A 20,652-nucleotide genomic window follows, 5' to 3' on the forward strand; every position below is an offset into this window, starting at 1 on the left:
TAGCATGTTAACTCATCAGTTTTTATTATACCTAGCAAACGTTCCCAGAACATTAGCTAAGATTCCCATTAAGTTCTAGTTAGCGTTTTTATCTAACATTAGGATGATAACCTTCAGAGATTTATTTAGATTTTTTATATGTATTTATTTTTTAACTCTTTTTCTCCCCAATTTCGTGAAATCCAATTGCGATCCAATTGCGATCTTGTCTCATCACTGCAACACCCCAACAGGCTTGGGAGAGGCGAAGGTCGAGTCATGCGTCCTCCGAAACATGACCGGCCAAATTGGGCTTCTTAACACCAGCTGCACCAATGTGTCAGAGGAAACACCATTCAACTGACAATCAAAGTCAGCCTGCAGGTGCCCGGCCTGCCACAAGAAGTTGCTAAAGTGCGATGAGCCAAGTACAGCCTCCCCAGCCAAACCCTCCCCTAACCCTGACTATGCTGGGCCAATTGTGCGCCGCCCTATGGGACTCCCGATCACGCCCTGTTGTGACACAGCCTGGGATCGAACCTGGGTCTGTAGTGACGCCTCAAGCACTGCAAAGCTGTGCCTTAGACCGGTGCCACTCGATAGGCCTCAGAGAATGTTTTTGATAAAAAACAATTTGGAATGTTCTCCTAATATTCACTAAAATGTTGTGCACAACATCTGTAACAACCACCACAAAACATTCCCCAAAAGTTTGTATGTTTGTATAAAACACTTGCCTGATGTTGCAAGAACGTTCCTATAACACATTTAATCCTTAAGAGTCTAAGCCAGGGGTTCATACCAAGATTGTCATACCAAGAATCATTCAGCTATTTGATTTAGAATTAGGACCCCTTTAGGTATTAAACAAATCAGTGGAGGCTGCTTAGGGGAGGACGGCTCATATTAATGGCTGGAATGGAGTAAATGGAAGGGTATCAAACACATCAAATATGTGGTTTCCATGTGGTTGATACCATTCCATTGACTCCATTCCAGCCATTAATATGAGCCGTCCTCCCCTCGGCAGCCTCCACCGAAACATACAGTTGAAGTCGGAGGTTTACATACAGTTAGGTTGGAGTCATTAAAACTCGTTTTTCAACCACTCCACAAATTTCTTGTTAACAAACTATGGTTTTGGCAAGTCGGTTAGAACATCTACTTTGTGCATGACACAACAATTGTTTACAGACAGATTATTTCACTTATAATTCACTGTATCACATTTCCTGTGGGTCAGAAGTTTACATACACTAAGTTGACTGTGCCTTTAAACAGCTTGGAAAATTCCAGGAAATGATGTCATGGCTTTAGAAACTTCTGATAGGCTAATTGACATCATTTGAGTCAATTGGAGGTGTACCTGTGGATGTATTTCAAGGCCTACCTTCAAACTCAGTGCCTCTTTGCTTGACATCATAGGAAAATCAAAAGAAATCAGCCAAGACCTCAGAAAATAAATTGTAGACCTCCACAAGTCTGGTTCATCCTTAGGAGCAATTTCCAAATGCCTGAAGGTACCACGTTCATCTGTACAAACAATAGTACGCAAGTATAAATACCATGGGACCACGCACCCGTCATACTGCTCAGGAAGGAGACGCGAAAATGATGAAAACCTGCTCCAAAGTGCTCAGGACCTCAGACTGTGGTGAAGGTTCACCTTCCAACAGGACAACGACCCTAAGCGCACAGCCAAGACAATGCAGGAGTGGCTTTGGGACAAGTCTCTGAATGTCCATGAATGGCCCAGCCAGAGCCCTGACTTGAACCCGATCGAACATCTTTGGAGAGACTTGAAAATTGCTGTGCAGTGACGCTCCCCATCCAACCTGACAGAGCTTGAGAGGATCTTCATAGAAAAATGGGAGAAACTCCCCAAATACAGATGTGCCAAGCTTGTAGCATCATACCCAAGAAGATTCAAGGCTGTAATCACTGCCAAAGGTGCTTCAACAAATTACTGAGTAAAGGGTCTGAATACTTATGTAAATGTGATATTTCAGTTAACATTTTTTAATACATTTACATTTTTATGTAAAATGTCTCAAAACCTGTTTTGGGTTGTCATTATGGGGTGTTGTGTGTAGATTGATGAGGGGAAAAAACAATTTGATACATTTTAGAATATGGCTGTAACGAACAAAATGTGGAAAAAGTCATGGGGTCTGAATACTTTCTGAATGCACTGTATAATAACCCTGGATTGCTGATACCATGTACAGTGGCTTGCAAAAGTATTCACCCCCTTGGCATTTTTCCTATTTTGTTGCCTTACAACCTGGAATTAAAATAGATTTTTGGGGGGTTTGTATCATTTGATTTACACAACACTTTGAAGATGCAAATATTTTTTATTGTGAAACAAACAAGAAATAAGACAAAAAAACAGACTTGAGCATGCGTAACTATTCACCCCCCCCCCCCCCCCAAAGTCAATACTTTGTAGAGCCACCTTTTGCAGCAATTACAGGTGCAAGTGTCTTCGGGTATGTCTCTGCAAGCTTGGTACATCTAGCCACTGGGATTTTTACCTATTCTTCAAGGCAAAACTGCTCCAGCTCCTTCAAGTTGGATGGTGTACAGCAATCTTTAAGTCATACCACAGATTCTCAATTGGAGTGAGGTCTGGGCTTTGACTAGGCCATAAATGTTTCCCCTTAAACCACTCGAGTGTTGCTTTAGCAGTATGCTTAGGGTCATTGTCCTGCTGGAAGGTGAACCATCCATCATTCCTTCAATTCTGACCAGTTTCCCAGTCCCTGTAGATGAAAAACATTCCCACAGCATGATGCTGCCATCACCATGCTTCACTGTGGGGATGGCGTTCTCGGGGTGATGAGAGGTGTTGGGTTTGCACCAGACAGTGTTTTCTTTGATGGCCAAAAAGCTCAATTTAGTCTCATCTGACCAGAGTACATTCTTCCATATGTTTGGGGAGTCTCCCACATGCCACTTGCTTATTTTTTTCTTTAAGCAATGGCTTTTTTCTGGTCACTCTTCCGTAAAGCCCAGCTCTGTGGAGTGTACGGCTTAAAGTGGTCCTATGGACATATACTCCAATCTCCGCTGCGGAGCTTTTCAGCTCCTTCAGAGTTATCTTTGGTCTCTTTGTTGCCTCTGGTTAATGCCCTCCTTGCCTGGTCTGTGAGTTTTGGTGGGCGGCACTCTCTTGGCAGGTTTGTTGTGGTGCCATATTCTTTCCATTTTTAATAATGGAATTAATGGTGCTCCGTGGGGTGTTCAAAGTTTCTGATATTTTTTTTATAACCCAACCCTGATCTGTACTTCTCCACAACTTTGTCCCTGACCTGTTTGGAGAGCTCCTTGGTCTTCATGGTGCCACTTGCTTGGTGGTGCCCCTTGCTTAGTAGTGTTGCAGACTCTGGGCCCTTTCAGAACAGGTGTATATATACTGAGATCATGTGACATTTAGATTACACACTTTATTCAACTAATTATGTGAATTTTGAAGGTAATTGGTTGCACCAGATCTTATTTAGGGGCTTCATAGCAAATGGGGTGAATACATATGCACGCATCACTTTTCCGTAAAGTTATTTTTTTCATTTCACTTCACCAATTTGGACTATTTTGTGTATGTCCATTACAGTGATCCCTCGCCACTTCGCGGTTCACTTATCGCGGATTCGCTATTTCGCGGATTTTCATAATGCATTTTTTTTTTTTTTTTGGTGCATTGTGCTCTGCATTCTGATTCGCTAAAAACTCACTCCCGCTTCTTGTATCAAAACATGCTACGAATTGTGCTATCATTTTGTCGTCTCGTGCAGTTATGTGTACGTACATAAAACAGCTTGGCAAATTTACATTAAGTTGGCCAAATTATCTTGTAATTTCGAACATCTCCTAAACCCATAATGTCGACGAAACGGCCTACACGTGAGTCACTGTATTTGTATACATGTAATAGTTGCTAATTGTAAAAAAAAAAAAAAATTATATTTCGCGGATTTCACTTATCGCGGGTCATTTTCGGAACGTAACCCCCGCGATAAACGAGGGATTACTGTACATGAAATCCAAATAAAAATCGATTTAATTTACAGGTTGTAATGCTAAAAAATAGGAAAAACGGGGGATGAATACTTTTGCAAGGCACTGTATTGGCTATTGAGGGGCTTTGAAGCCCCTGGTCGGCTATATTGCCACTCCCCAGTAGGATAAGTTCTCCATAGGAATGAATGGAATTCTATAGTATTTCAATTAAATGTTTAAAGGACAAAATTACATGTATTTAAGTATTTTTGTTGTTGTACTGGATACAGTGACATTAGTAATCTCATTAATAAATTAATTTCTAAAGTTTACTAAATATTTCTTGCAATGATGGATGGATGCACGGTAGTTTCAACACAGTGCCCATTACCGTTGTCCAGTGTATATGTAAATCATTGGTGCTGATCTAGGATCACTTTGGCTTTTCAGATCATGAAAAATAAGTACATTTTTACACAATATTTACAGTTTGTCTAAATAGTCATCCTCTCTTTTAGTAGAGTATAGCTGTACCACAATATCCCATTTGTTTCTAAAGAAGCATGGTTACAGAATATGTGGGGTTGAACCAGCCACATAATTAACACTCTGAGCCACCAGGGTATAGCTGTGGCCTTGTGGGTTTTTTTCAGTCAAGTATGGTCAATCAGGACACAGAACATCATTTTGGAATTATTAAAATGTTTCCATCCTCTTCATATGTGTACTTGTGTCACGCCCTGACCTTAGAGATCCTTTTTATGTCTCTATGTTGGTTGGTCAGGGCGTGAGTTGGGGTGGGCATTCTATGTTTTGTTCTATGTTTTCCATTTCTATGTGTTTGGCCGGGTGTGGTCCTGTGCCTGCGCCCCGAATGTGCAGGGCCAAAGTCACCATCCAGCCAGGACGGGTTGTGCAGGCTCTTAGCTCGAGACCTCCAGTGCGCCTCCACGGCCCAGTGTATCCGGTGCCTCGGCCAAGGACAAGGCCTCCTGCATGTCTCCCCAGCCTGGTGAGTCCTGTGCCTGTGCTAAGCCCTAACCCTCCTGCATGTCTCCCCAGCCTGGTGAGTCCTGTACCTTCTCCCAGAGCCAGGTCTCCTGTGTGTCTCTCCACTCCAGTGATGAACCATGGCACGAAGCCTCCAGTGATGATCCATGGCAAGAAGCCTCCAGTGATGATCCATGGCAAGAAGCCTCCAGTGATGAGCCATGGCACAAAGCCTCCTGTGTGTCTCTCCACTCCAGTGATGCCCTTCAGCTGCCAGTGTCTCCCTCCTGTCCGGAGCTGCCAGAGTCTCCCTCCTGTCCGGAGCTGCCAGAGTCTCCCTCCTGTCCGGAGCTGCCAGAGTCTCCCTCCTGTCCGGAGCTGCCAGAGTCTCCCTCCTGTCCGGAGCAGCCAGAGTCTCCCTCCTGTCCGGAGCAGCCAGAGTCTCCCTCCTGTCCGGAGCAGCCAGAGTCTCCCTCCTGTCCGGAGCAGCCAGAGTCTCCCTCCTGTCCGGAGCAGCCAGAGTCTCCCTCCTGTCCGGAGCAGCCAGAGTCTCCCTCCTGTCCGGGGCCCGCTGCGAGGGTCCCCAGTCCGGGGTCGGCGGCGAGGGTGGGCCAAGCTTAAGGTGGAGCGGGGTCTATGTCCCGCACCAGAGCCGCCACCGCGGATAGATGCCCACCCAGACCCTCCCCTATAGGTTTAGGTTTTGCGGCCTGAGTCCACACCTTTGGGGGGTGGGTCTGTCACGCCCTGACCTTAGAGATCCCTTTTATGTCTCTATGTTGGTTGGTCAGGGCGTGAGTTGGGGTGGGCATTCTATGTTTTGTTCTACGTTTTCCATTTCTATGTGTTTGGCCGGGTGTGGTTCTCAATCAGAGGCAGCTGTCTATCATTGTCTCTGATTGAGAACCATACTTAGGTAGCCTTTTTCCACCTGTTTGTTGTGGGTAATTGTTTTCTGTTTTGTGTTGTTGCACCAGACAGAACTGTTTCGTTTCGTTCACTCTCTTTGTTGTTTTTGTTGTTTCAGTGTTCAGGTTATTTTATTAAATTACAATGAACACTTACAACGCTGTGTTTTGGTCACCTTCTTCCCAGGACGATCGTTACAACTTGTAACATTGCATTTTATGATTTCTTAATTCATCACGTGTTGAAAGTCTTGTGAAGTGTGATTTTAGTTGCATAGAACTTAATTTAAATAACTTGTATTCTTGTGTATTCATATGCTTCTTAAATCTAGACAGAACCTTTAAACTGAATATATATTTTTTTACCTTTTCTCAATTTCAACACGTGACGAAGAAAGAAAATCATAAAATACAGTGTTACAAGTACACAGCATATGAAGAGGATGGGAACATTTTAATAACTGTTCTGTCGTCTGTGTCCTGATTGACATATTTGAAAAAGGCCACATCTATCCCCTGGTGATGCAGATTATCAACATATGAAGTGTAAAACATATGCTTGTGTTTTTCTGGACTCCATTCCCGCCTGCCTGACCATTCTGCCTGCCCTGACCTCGAGCCTGCCTGCCATTCTGTACCTCTGGAACTCTGAACTGGTTTTGACCTTTTGCCTGTCCACAACCATTCTCTTGCCTACCCATTTTGGATTGTTAATAAACATCTGGACTCTAACCATCTGCCTCCTGTGTCTGCATCTGGGTCTCGCCTTATACCCTTATATCCTCAAATGTGAATCGTCATTACGTCAGGAAAGAAACATCATGTGAAAGTACAGTATTCCAAACTGCTTTAAGGAGCTACACTTGCATGCTGAGAATGTTGTGGTAGTATTATATAAAACTTCAATATAACATTGTCTAAATGTTATAAAGAACTCAAAGACAATGTATATTGTGTGAACATCAATGGAATAGTATGTTAAACCTAAAAGAAATGTGTTCTGAGAACATTCCTGTAATACTAGGTGAATGTTTTTTGCACCCTTAAAGAAACGTTGTATAATCGTCTGCACAACTGGACAGTATTTGTGTTTTGGGAACATATATTTTGTGATGTCCCCACAATGTTCCCACCAGACTGTTCCCACAACCAGTGGTGTAAAATACTTTAAAGTACTACATAAGTAGTTTTTTGTGGTGTCTCTACTTAACTTTACTATTTACTTTTATTTTTACCTCACTACATTCCCACCAAAAACGATGTACTTTTTACTCCATACATTTTCTCTCACACCCAAAAGTACTCGTTACATTTTAAATGCTTATCAGGACAGGAAAATGGTCAAATTCTTATCAAGAGAACATCCCTGGTCGTCCCTACTGCCTCTGATCTGACGGACTCACTAAACACACATGCTTTGTTTATAAATTATTTCCGAGGGTTGTAGTGTGCCCCTGGCTATCCGTACATTTAAAAAAACAAGAAAATTATGCCGTCTAGTTTTCTACTTTTACTTTTACTTTTGATATTTAAGTGTATTTTAGCAATTACATTTGCTTTTGATACTTAAGTATATTTTAAACCAAATACTTTTAGACTTTTACTCAAGTAGCATTTTACTGGGTTACTTTTACTTGAGTCATTTTCTATTAAGGTATCTTTACTTTATGACAATTGGGTACTTTTTCCACCACTGCCCACAACTTAATGAAACATTCTGGGAACCTTTAAAGAACAGACGAAATGTGTTCTAGGAATTTTCTTGTACTACCAGGTGAATGTTATTTTGCATCCTAAAATAAACATTGTGGACAGTTTTTGTATTTTGGGAACATCTTTTGTGATGTCCCCACAATGTTCCCACCAGACTGTTCTCACAACCTAATGAAACAATCTGGGAACTTTTAAAGAATAGATGAAACGTGTTCTAAGAATGTTCTTGCAAAATCAGGCAAATGTTTTATACAAATATTCTATAATCATCAGCTCGACTGAACTGTTTTTGTGTTATGAGAACAGTTGCCGCGACCCAACAAATGTTCTGTTAAACTTCACAGAACCAATTTTGGTTTGCTGGGTAGCCAGCCTTGGAGGTGAAATACTGTTGATAAATTGTCATATTGATCAAATAACCCATATGCTATGTTGAAAAACACCATAAGAGAGTGCTCATCTTGTCAAATGCATGTTGTTGAGAGGTTGACTGTCAGGTCAAACACCATACACTGAGCATACAAAATATTAAGAACAGCTTCCTAATATTGAGTTGCCCTCCCCCCACCCCGGTTTCAAAAGCGTTCCAGGGGAATGCTGGTCCATGTTGACTCCAATGCTTCCCACAGTTGTGCCAAGTTGGCTGGATGTCCTTTGGGTGGTGGACCATTCTTGATACACATGGGAAACTGTTGAGCATGAAAAACCCAGCAGCGTTGCAGTTCGTGACACGGTGCACCTGGCACCTACTAGCACACTCTGTTCAAAGGCACTTCAGTCTTTTGTCTTGCCCATTCACCCTCTGAATGGCACACATTCGCAATTCATGCCTCAATTGTCTCAAGGCTTAAAAATCCTTCTTTAACTGGTCTCCTTCCATCCATCTACACTGATTGTAGTGGATTTAAGAAGTATCATCAATAAGGGACCATGGCTTTCACCTGGATTCACCTGGTCAGTCTATGTCATGGAAAGAGCAGGTGTTCATTGTGTTTTGTACACTCAGTGTAGATTGTAGATTGGAAAATGTAGCTATTCAGAATAGTTGGTTATTATGCAATGTATACATCACAAACATTAAAAGTTCAAATACACCTATGTCAGAGATAAAAGTCAGGGATAAGTGCAAAGTCTTGTAATCATAATTACTATGTAATATTTAAATAGGCCTACTACTTTTTGAAACTACAAGATTGCCTAAATGTCAGTCGTGTAGCATAATCTGAGGAATCTATAGCTAACCTATATCTAGATCTATGAAGGTTCTGTGAAATTTGGGGATTAACCTTTTACTGCAGTGGGCTAAATCAAGGTCACACAGAGTGTTTCTAGGTAGTCTTAAACAAATCTACTTTGAAACAAAAGTATGCACCTCACATGGTTATGGGCTTAAAAAAATAAGATACTTGTACCATGTCAGATATAGAGTTGAAATGTTTTCAATTTATTTTGAGTTTGCATCCCAATATTACACTTTATATACATCACAGAAGACTGAAATATAATATAAAACTGTTTGACATAGAAACACTAGATTTTCGGCTGTACATTTTTTTGGGGGAGGGGGGGAAATAGGAAAAACATTCCACCCATGGGGACACTAGGTTATTTGACTGCAGGAAAGGGATGTATACCTGGGTTAGAATCTTCCTTGAAGTCACACAGAGTTGATGGAGGGGCATGCCAAAATGCGGAATTTTGGCACTTTTGCAAGCCTTTATTTATATAGAAAATCGGATTTATTGAATTCTCCATATGGTCTACATTAAAGGACACTTCATTTCATATAACTCTTATTTTTCAATTCAATATTGGTGCACAATTTTCACTTAAAATATCAAAGGGACGCAAAAGTCACTAATTTCATGGAAAGACCCAGTGACATGCGTCAAAGTAGCCTTTGACCATCCAGGAACTGGAACAGTATGCTGTCCTGCTATCACTGCGACGTTATCGCGAGGAACACTGATGATGCTTCTGGGGGTGGGTGGCATGAAAAAGCTCTTTATGAAAGCCATAAAAACGTAAATTATTTCGGATTTTGATCTCACATTTCATTGTGAGATATAGTTTGTTGCTTCGCATCTGTGGATGACGCTGGATCACAATTTCAGCACCTGGACAGTTCCTGGTCATTAACCTATACTGGACACATGGAGTCCATAACGTGTTTATGGGGAAACCCTGTGAGCAGGCGCGATTTGTGCACTAGAATGCCCTCCTTCCGTTACAAAGATGCCATTATCTGAATATGTGGATAGTGGTGGACATTTAATAGCGCCTTCGTGAAGGATGAGGCTTGCAGTAAGGATCGGGCTTTTTCGTTGTGCCCTGTATTCTAAGCAGCAGCACGGGTACTTGGCCAATGCAAATCTGGAGACGATAGCAGCAGCCTACACACAGCAAGAACCGAGCCTTGCTCACACTGATCATCGACAAGGGAGACATTACCATCATCATTAGGAGGGCATGGAAGTCACGACCATACTTTCAACAATGTAGAGCATTAAAGGTATGTTTATTTGTCAGAATATCATATTTATTAATTATTTCGATACTTCCTGCCTGTGACTTTCACTGTTTCATCTATTCCTTCCCCTTTTCTTTTATTGGCGTCTTAATGACCACAATAGTTGTCATATTCGTGCTGTGTTTTTTTATTGCACTATTGATTCTTTTGCTAAATTTTCAGGAAAACATCTAATATAGCTTACTATTTATAGTAGCTACCGTGTAGTAGCAACCTATATATCTGTTGTTCCACGTGCTTTGAACCAGAATAACAGTCATTGTAGAAAGCTGTCCAAGGCCTTGTGTGTGAAGAATAATGGAGACATACTAGCCTTTATCTGTTTAGCAGGGATCAATGTTGACACGTCTTTGAGGTAGAACCCTGTGTTTATTGGGGGAACTTCGAATGTAGGATACGAATGTAGGATACAAGAGGTGGATACTGAAATGTAGACAGAAGGCTGTAACTAAGAATATTGGGAAGTGAAGGGATTGGACGATATGAAATGGTTGCCTTGCTGTATGTCATAACCTGTGCGCGCCGTTAAAAAATCAAGTAATTATTGCCTTTAAGGGGGAATGCAAGTTACTATATGTTGGAGAACAACATGGATATATGGCAACAGTTCATTTACAGCCTGATAGATAGATATTGTATTTTCATGATGAGTATAGAGTAGTGTAAGTATTTACTCAAGTCTTGGAATTGATGGATGTTTTATTCATTATATATTCTACCTGTTTCCCGAGAGCTTACCTTAAATAACTACCCTGTCTGATGGGTTGTCAAGTCAAGTCCTTGACCTATGGCCACATCCATTATTAGGAGCTGGGATTGACTGGTTTCTTTAAACAGAAGAAATCCTGCATACAGTAACTCCAATGCTTTCTATTTCACTCATTGTCTTTACTGCACAGCAATAACAACCTTTCCACCACATAGCCTATGCTATTGCCTGTGCTGTGACCACATTTCCTATAGGTGCCAGTTGTGTGCATTATTTCTTCTTGGGTATAGCATTGATGCAATATTACACTAGCCCTTGATTGACCTGCATTTATTTATATTGAATACATTCTACTCTGCTGTACTACATTCTGTTCTGCTATAGCTCCAAATACTGACTCCTCATCACATCAGCTCATGTGTCTGAAGGTTTTTCCTTTGCCCTGACTTCATACAACACTCTGCAAATTAACTTCTCCTCACCGCCCGGCATTTGAATGATTGATGCTTTGAATAAACAACCTCTACAGCGCATGCTGCTTACTGATATGTGTTTATATTGCTGCTGACAACTTCATCAGACTTTTTAAAAGTGACGCACTAGCACATTGAGCATCAGTTTATACCTGCAATGTGGGGAATGCAGCTGTCTGTGCAGTGATATCCCTTTTCAAAGACTAGGGGATTGTCATTCTGTGTGGGTGAAGCCTATGTACCTGGTTGCTCTTCTCTTGTGTGTAGTCTGTGGAAAGCTGCTGGAATGGACTGTAATTTAAAAGAACTTTTCAATGGTTCTATTTCCTATGGCAAAAAAGAAGCTCCCATCCTGCCTTACTTGTTATTCAAGTGATGTGATGTTTTTGAGCCCCTGGTGGAGAGTTAAATCTGTCACTACCAGAGGACTCACAGAGCAGAGCATATACTGTAGGATAATGTTTATGTTCATATTCATTTATTGTTTTCACGCTATTCAGATGAATATAGAATCTTTCATCTGTAGTTTATATGGACAATCTTCTTTGTTTTAGGTGAATTCATAAAACAGTTAATGAACATGACATTCAAAACAAATGTTAAATAGTTTAAAGTATAATGAACAAGTGTTCATATATGAGACGCGCTGTTGTCAGAATGTGAATAGTTATGGAGAGACTATGAATAACTTCCTTGTTTTCTAACCTTTCTCCACAGGTGTGATATGAGCCAAGTCTCTAATCTCTGGTGAAATCAGGAGTAACAATCGTGTCGACGTCCATTCACAGAAACAATACAGCAACATGAGCAAGCCACAGTAAGTAAAACATCAACATACCAGATTAACTCTGATGTCCCTATCTGTTTAACACATCGTAACCTCTCACTATATTGTCATGTGTTTTGCGCGTTTTACCATGACTGCCCGCTATGAACACACACAGGTTTTGCGATGGAACACCCAGCAAGCCTCAGCTGATTATGAGAACAGCCTCTTTCTATTTCCTCATCCACTTCCAGTCAAGGACTTTGAGCCTGAGCAGCAGGGGAGCTGAGTTTGCCTTAGCTAGGCACTCCAAGAGAACGACCACCAGTCACCAGACTGCCTCTGCTGCAATCTCTTAGCATGCAGGAGGGGTGTTCACTTTTCATCTTCTCTTAATAATAATTACTCTCTGTGTGGTACCCAAGACAGCCCCTGCATCCTGATGACAGCCCTGGTTATGGCCAAGTAAGGGGAGGGAGATGGTGGGTGAGGTGGGAGGGAGGCAAATGAGGGTGAAGTGGGAGGGAGATGGGGGGTGAAGTGCAAGGGAAGATGAAAACACTGTGGGACAATATACTGGCCAGTGGGCGACAAACAGAATTGTGATATGTTTTCTGGTTAACACTGAGGCATGAATTAATGCAGTCGGTCCTCAGCGACACCCTGGTGAAATGACAGATGGGAAATCCTTGTGTGGTGTGATCACGTCTGCGGAGCTGTTTTCACCACTCTTCTTTTCATTCTACACTACTTTAAATAATCTCTCCCTCTCTGTGGTGTATTTCTGCTCACACTAAGAGTCAGAGATGGAAAAATAGTTGCTACTCAAGATTTAACCTCCCTGTAAGTGGACAGATTTATCATATATTTAACATTCAGTTTAAATTTGAACATGTTAAAGTTGTCAAAGCTTTGATTGATTGACGCAAACCAGTGAAGAAGATGTACTGACAAAAAGAAGAAAGAACTGCATTGCCTTTTCGAGCTTCATTCAATAACATAATTTTCCACATTCAATTATATTGAATAAACTAGCTGTAGGCTCTTCTCATTGCAGATGGTTTATGCTAGTATACTGACAAGTATACTGTAGCAATAGTGGTTGGTGCAGGGTTTCCCAAACTCAGACCTCGGAACCCCAAGGGGAGCACATTTTGGTTTTTGCCCTAGCACTACACAGCTGATTCAAATAATCATCACCAACTAATCATCACCATTCAGAGAGTACGCTACACACCATGACGAATCATGTGTGTTTGAAACAGGTCAGCTAACATTTACTGTAACTAACCTCTGTGGTCACGTGAGTCTCTGCCACAGAGCAGTTGATCACTCTATTTTGATTCTATGTCTCGATCCTGTCTCATTACAAGAAAATGTGCTGATGAGCAGTTTACCGTTTTAGCACAATATATACAGTTAGCTCACATATGGGAAGTTTAAATCTCCTACAGATGATGTTACATGATATTACATAACATTATGGATGGCAGGTAGCCTAGCAGTTAAGCCAGTAATGTAAAGGTCGCTGGTTCGAATCCCCGAGCTGAAAAGTCTGTAGATGTGCCCTTGAGCAAGGCACCTAACCCTAATCGCTCCTGTAAGTTGCTCTGGATGAGAGCGTCTGCTGAAGTACAAAAATGTACGCATGTTTTCCTGGCAGATGTATCCAGGGCTTCTAACCATAAGTTCCATGGGGTATTTACTGAAGCAACAAGGCAACTACGACCAAAAAACATTAGTCATAAATACAGCACCAGTGTTAATACTATGATTTAAAGCCATTTAATTGTGTTTTAATAGCTTAGTGAGTTCGCCTTACTAAGAATCCACACAGCTTCTCATAGGTTCTCAAGAAGGTTGAGTTTTAAACTAACAGTCTATCTTCACATTATAGTATTTGTTACAGCATATTGTCCATTGAATAGTATGTTACATATGTAATGCCATGTTAAAACCATGTATAAGAAACATTTACTGACTTGTTGGAAAGATGGCATCCTATGACGGTGCCATGTTGAAAGTCTCTGAGCTCTTCATTAAGGCCTTTGTTTGTCTATGGAGATTGCATGGCTGCGACCCAATTTTATACACCTGTCAGCAACAGGTGTGGCTGAACTAGCCAAATCCACTAATTTGAAGGGGTGTCCAAATACTTTTGCATAAGTAGTGTATGTACAGTACCAGTCAAAAGTTTGGACACCTAGTCATTCAATAGTTTTTCTTTATTTTTACTATTTTCTACATTGTAGAATAACAGTGAACACATCAAAACTATGTAATAACACATATGGAATCATGTAGTAACCAAAGAAGTGTTAAACAAATGTTATATTTATATTCTTCAAAGTAGACACCCTTTGCCTTGATGACAGCTTTGCACACTCTTGGTATTTTCTCAACCAGCTTCATGAGGAATGCGTTTCCAACAGTCTTGAAGGAGTTCCCACATATGCTGAGCCCTTGTTGGTTGCTTTTCCTTCGATCTGCAGTTCAACTCATCCCAAGCCATCTCAATTGGGATGAGGTCAGGTGATTGTGAAGGCCAAGTCATCTGATGCAGCACCATCACTCTCCTTCTTGGTCAAATAGCCCTTACACAGCCTGGATGTGTGTTTTGGGTCATTATCTTGTTGTAAAAACAAACGATAGTCCCACTAAGAGCAAACAAGATGGGATGGCATATCGCTGCAGAATGCTGTGGTAGCCTTGCTGGTTAAGTGTGCCTTGAATTCTAAATAAATCACAGACAGTGTCACCAGCAAAGCACTCCCACACCATCACATCTCCGTGCTTCACAGTGGGAACGACACGTGCAGAGATCATCCGTTCACATGCTGTGCGTCTCACAAAGACACGGCGGTTGGAACCAAAATGCTCAAATTTGGACTCATAAGACAAAGGACAGATTTCCACCGGTGTAATGTCCCTTCCTCGTGTTTCTTGGCCCAAGCAAGTCTCTTCTTCTTATTGGTATCCTTTAGTAATGGTTTCTTTGCAGCAATTCGACCATGAATGCCTGATTCACATAGTCTCCTCTAAACAGTTGATGTTGAGCTGTGTCTGTTACTTGAACTCAGCGAAGCATTTATTTGGGCTAAAATCTGAGGTGCAGTTAACTAATGAACTTATCCTCTGTAGCAGAGGTAATTCTGGGTCTTCCATTCCTGTGGCGGTCCTCATGAGAGCCAGTTTCATCATAGCGCTTGATGGTTTTTGCGACTGCACTTCAAGAATTGTTCAAAGTTCTTGAAATGTTCCACATTGACTGACCTTCATGTCTTAAAGTAATGATGGACTGTCGTTTCTCTTTGCTTATTTGAGCTGTTCTTGCCATAAAATGGACTTGGTCTTTTACCAAATAGGGCTATCTTCTGTATACCACCCCTACCCTGTAACAACACAACTGATTGGCTCAAACGCATTAAGAAGGAACGTAATTCTACAAATGAACTTTTAACAAGGCACAACTGTTAATTGAAATACATTCCAGGTGACTACCTCATGAACCTGGTTGAGAGAATGCCAAGAGTGTGCAAACCTGTCATCAAGGCAAAGGGTGGCTACTTTGAAGAATCTCTTTTTTTGGTTACTACATGATTCCATGTGTATTATTTCACAGTTTATATGTTTGTAGAAAATAGTGCAAATAAAGAAAAACCCTGGAATGAGTAGGTGTGTCCAAACTTTTGACTGATACTGTATATACACTACTGTTCAAATGTTTGGGGTCACGTAGAAATGTCCTTGTTTTTGAAAGAAAAGCACATTTTTTGTCCATTAAAATAACATCAAAATGATCAGAAATACAGTGTAGACATTGTTAATGTTGTAAATGACTATTGTAGCTGGAAACGGCAGATTTTTTATGGAATATCTACGTAGGTGTACAGAGGCCCATTATCAGTAACCATGACTGCTGTGTTCCAATGGCACATTGTGTTAGCTAATCCAAGTTTATAATTTTAAAAGGCTAATTGATCATTAGAAAACCTTTTTTCAATTATGTTAGCACAGCTGAAAACTGTTGTTCTGATTAAAGAAGCAATAAAACTGGCATTCTTTAGACTAGTTGAGTATCTGGAGCATCAGCATTTGTGGGTTCGATTACAGGCTCAAAATGGCCAGAAATAAAGCACTTTCTTCTGAAACTCATCAGTCTATTCTTGTTCTGAGAAATTAAGGCTATTCCATGTGAGAAATTGCCAAGAAACTGAAGATCTTGTTCAACGATGTGTACTACTCCTTTCACAGAACAGCGCAAACTGGCCCTAACCAGAATAGAAAGAGGTGTGGGAGGCCCCAGTGCACAACTGAGCAAGAGGACAAGTACATTAGAGTGTCTAGTTTGAGAAACAGATGCCTCACAAGTCCTCAAATGGCAGCTACATTAATAAATAGTACCTGCAAAACACCAGTCTCAACATCAACAGTGAAGAGGCGACTCCGGGATACTGGCCTTCTAGTCAGAGTTGCAAAGAAAAAGCCATATCTCAGACTGGCAAATAAAAAGAAAAGATTAAGATGGGCAAAAGAATAAAGACACTGGACAGAGGAAAATTGGAAAAAAGTGTTATGGACAGATGCATCTAAATTTGAGGTGTTCTGATCACAAAGAAGAACATTTGTGAGACGCAGAAAAAATGAAAATATGCTGGAGGACTGTTGACGCCATCTGTCAAGCATGGTGGAGGCAATGTGATGGTCTGGGTGTGCTTTGGTGGTGGTAAAGTGTGAGATTTGTACAGGGTAAAAGGGATATTGAAGAAGGAAGGCTATCACTCCATTTTTCAACGCCATGCCATACCCTGTGGACGGCGCTTAATTGGAGCCAATTTCCTCCTACAACAGGACAATGACCCAAAGCACAGCTCCAAACTATGCAAGAACTATTTAGGGAAGAAGCAGTCAGCTGGTATTCTGTCTATAATGGAGTGGCCAGCACAGTCACCGGATCTCAAACCTATTGAGCTGTTGTGAGAGCAGCTTGACCGTATTTTACGTAAGAAGTGCCCATCAAGCCAATCCAAATTGTGGGAGGTGCTTCAGGAAGCATGCGGTGAAATCTCTTCAGATTACCTCAACAAATTGACAACTAGAATGCCAAAGGTCTGTAAGTCTGTAATTGCTGCAAATGGAGGATTTTTGGACGAAAACAAAGTTTGAAGGACACAATTATAATTTCAATATTTTTATTTATTTATAACCTTGTCAACATCTTGACTATATTTTTTCATTTTGCAACTCATTTCATGTATGTTTTCATGGAAAACAAGGACATTTCTAAGTGACCCCAAACTTTTGAACGGTAGTGTAATTCAGTAAAATTGTGTTTACAGAGGTTGTTCAATTTCATGTCGAAATACACCCTCTGCACACCAAAAAGATTCAGCTGTTCATTTGGAAGCACTAATGAAATGCAGACTAATGCATTCTTGTGTAAGAAAGGGGTGAATTTGAACTGCAATCCTACTTGAAAGTGTTTTAAAATAGGAATAGTGTAATTATAAAGTGTTATTTTGTTCAGACAATGCACCAAAATCTAATTCTACCTATTGTCTGCACTCAATTTAACTGCCCAATGACCTCCTCTGACATTCCTCTTCTGAACAAATACTTTCCCATAAACCACATACAGTATATTCAGAAAGTATTCAGAATCCATTGATTTTGTTACGTTACAGCCTTATTCTAAAATGAATTAAATATTTGTTTTTCTCATCAATCTGCACACAAGACCCCATAATGACAAAGCAAAAACAGTTTTTTATTTATTTTTTAAATTGATAAAAAAAAAAACGGAAATATCACATTTACATAAGTATTCAGACCCTTTACTCAGTACTTTGTTGAAGCACCTTTAGCAGCGATTACAGCCTCGAGTCTTCTTGGGTATGCAGCTTGGCACACCTGTATTTGGTGAGTTTCTCAAATTCTTCACTGCAGATCCTCTCAAGCTATGTCAGGTTGGATGGGGAGCGTCACTGCAGAGCTATGTTCAGGAGTGGCTTGTCCCGAAGGAGTGGCTTGTCCCAAAGCCACTCCTGCGTTGTCTTGGCTGTGTGCTTAGGGTCGTTGTCCTGTTGGAAGGTGAATCTTCGCCCCAGTCTGAGGTCCTGAGAGCTCTGGAGCAGGTTTTCATCAAGGAACTCTCTGTACTTTGCTCCGTTCATCTTTCCGTCGATCCTGACTAGTCTCCCAGTCCCTGCCACTGAAAAATATGCCCACAGCATGATGCTGCCACTACCATGCTTCACCATAGGGCTTGTGCCAGGTTTCCTCCAGACATGACACTTGTCATTCAGGCCAAAGTCTTCAATCTTGGCTCTAGGAAGAGTCTTTGTCGTTCCAAACTTCTTCCATTTAAGAATGATGGAGGCCACTGTGTTCTTGGGGACCTTCCATGATGCAGACATTTTTTGGTACCCTTCCCCAGATCTGTGCCTCGACACAATCCTGTCTCGGAGCTCTACGGACAATTCTTTCAACCTTATGGCTTGGTTTTTGCTCTGACATTCACTATTTGTGGGACCTTATACAGTCGCTTGCTAAAGTATTCACCCCCTTGACATTTTTCCTATTTTGTTGCATTACAACCTGGAATTAAAATTGATTTCTTGGGGGTTTGCATCATTTGATTTGCATAACTTTGAAGATGCAAAATATTTTTTGGGGGTGAAACAAACAGGAAATAAGACACTGTGGAGATGTGTTCTCGGGGTGATGAGAGGTGTTGTGTTTGAGCCAGACATAGCGTTTTCCTTGATGGCCAAAAAGCTACATTTTTGTCTCATCTAACCAGAGTACCTTCTTCCATATGTTTGGGGAGTCTCCCACATGCCTTTTGGCGAACACCAAATGTGTTTGCTTATTTTTTTCTTAGGCAATGGCTTGTTTCTGGCCACTCTTTCGTAAAGCCCAACTCTGTGGAGTGTACAGCTTAAAGTGGTCCTATGGAGAGATACTCCAATCTCCGCTGCGGAGCTTAGCAGCTCCTTCAGGGTTATCTTTGGTCTCTTTGTTGCCTCTCTGATTAATGCCCTCCGTGAGTTTTGGTGGGCAGCCCTCTCTTGGCAGGTTTGCTGTGGTACCATATTCTTTACATTTTTTAATAATGGATTTAATGGTGCTCCGTGGGATGTTCAAAGTTTCTGATATTTTTTTATTACCCATCCCTGATCTGTACTTCTCCACAACTTTGTCCCTGACCTGTTTGGAGAGCTCCTTGGTCTTCATGGTGCCGCTTGCTTGGTGGTGCCCCTTGCTTAGTGGTGTTGCAGACTCTGTGGCCTTTCAGAACAGGTGTATATCTACTGAGATCATGTGACAGATCATGTGACACTTAGATTGCACACAGGTGGACTCTATTTAACTAATTATGTGACTTCTGGAGGTAATTGGTTGCACCAGATCTTATTTAGTTTTGAGTTATTTTTTTCATTTCACTTCACCAATTTGGACTTTTTTGTGTATGTCCATTACATTTTATAAAAATCTATTTCAATTACAGATTGTAATGCAACAAAATAGTAACAATGCCAAGGGGTGTGAATACTTTTGTAAGGCACTGTATACACAGGTGTGAGCCTTTCAAATCATGTCAAATCAATTGAATTTACCACAGGTGGACTCCAATTAAGTTGTAGAAACATCTCAAGGATGAATGATCGACTCTCATAGCAAAGGGTCTGAATACTTATGTAAATAATATTTTTTATTATTAATACATTTCTAAAAAGCTGTTTTCGCTTTATCATTATGGGGTATTGTGTGTAGACTGATGAGGAAAATGTATTTGATACATTTTAGAACAAGGCTGTAATGTAACAAAATGTGGAAAAAGTCAAGGGGTCTGAATACTTTTCAAATAAATTGATTATATATATACAGTGGGGAGAACAAGTATTTGATACACTGCCGATTTTGCAGGTTTTCCTACTTACAAAGCATGTAGAGGTCTGTAATTTTTATCATAGGTACACTTCAACTGTGATAGACGGAATCTAAAACAAAAATCCAGAAAATCACATTGTATGATTTTTAACTAATTAATTTGCATTTTATTGCATGACATAAGTATTTGATCACCTACCAACCAGTAAGAATTCCGTCTCTCACAGACCTGTTAGTTTTTCTTTAAGAAGCCCTCCTGTTCTCCACTCATTACCTGTATTAACTGCACCTGTTTGAACTCGTTACCTGTATAAAAGACACCTGTCCACACACAATCAAACAGATTCCAACCTCTCCACAATGGCCAAGACCAGAGAGCTGTGTAAGGACATCAGGGATAAAATTGTAGACCTGCACAAGGCTGGGATGGGCTACAGGACAATAGGCAAGCAGCTTGGTGAGAAGGAAACAACTGTTGGCGCAATTATTAGAAAATGGAAGAAGTTCAAGATGACGGTCAATCACCCTCGGTCTGGGGCTCCATGCAAGATTTCACCTCGTGGGGCATCAATGATCATGAGGAAGGTGAGGGATCAGCCCAGAACTACACGGCAGGACCTGGTCAATGACCTGAAGAGAGCTGGGACCACAGTCTCAAAGAAAACCATTAGTAACACACTACGCCGTCA

The 20,652-nt window shown here is 41.0% G+C and overlaps 1 protein-coding gene across 2 annotated transcripts in view; it reads left to right on the top strand.

The window, feature by feature from the left end:
- Positions 1–9,512: 9,512 nt before the first annotated feature.
- Positions 9,513–20,652, top strand: part of LOC139539935 (transmembrane protein 266-like) — a 96,985-nt gene continuing 85,845 nt past the window's right edge. For both annotated transcript variants that reach the window (XM_071343369.1, XM_071343370.1), the window contains exons 1-2: positions 9,513–10,104; positions 12,022–12,121. In XM_071343369.1, coding sequence (XP_071199470.1) covers positions 12,108–12,121 — 14 coding nt within the window. In that variant the 5' untranslated portion in view covers positions 9,513–10,104; positions 12,022–12,107. The remainder of the gene's footprint in view (positions 10,105–12,021; positions 12,122–20,652) is intronic.

The sequence above is a fragment of the Salvelinus alpinus genome, chromosome 15, assembly GCF_045679555.1.
Source record: "Salvelinus alpinus chromosome 15, SLU_Salpinus.1, whole genome shotgun sequence".
Lineage (NCBI taxonomy): Eukaryota > Metazoa > Chordata > Actinopteri > Salmoniformes > Salmonidae > Salvelinus > Salvelinus alpinus.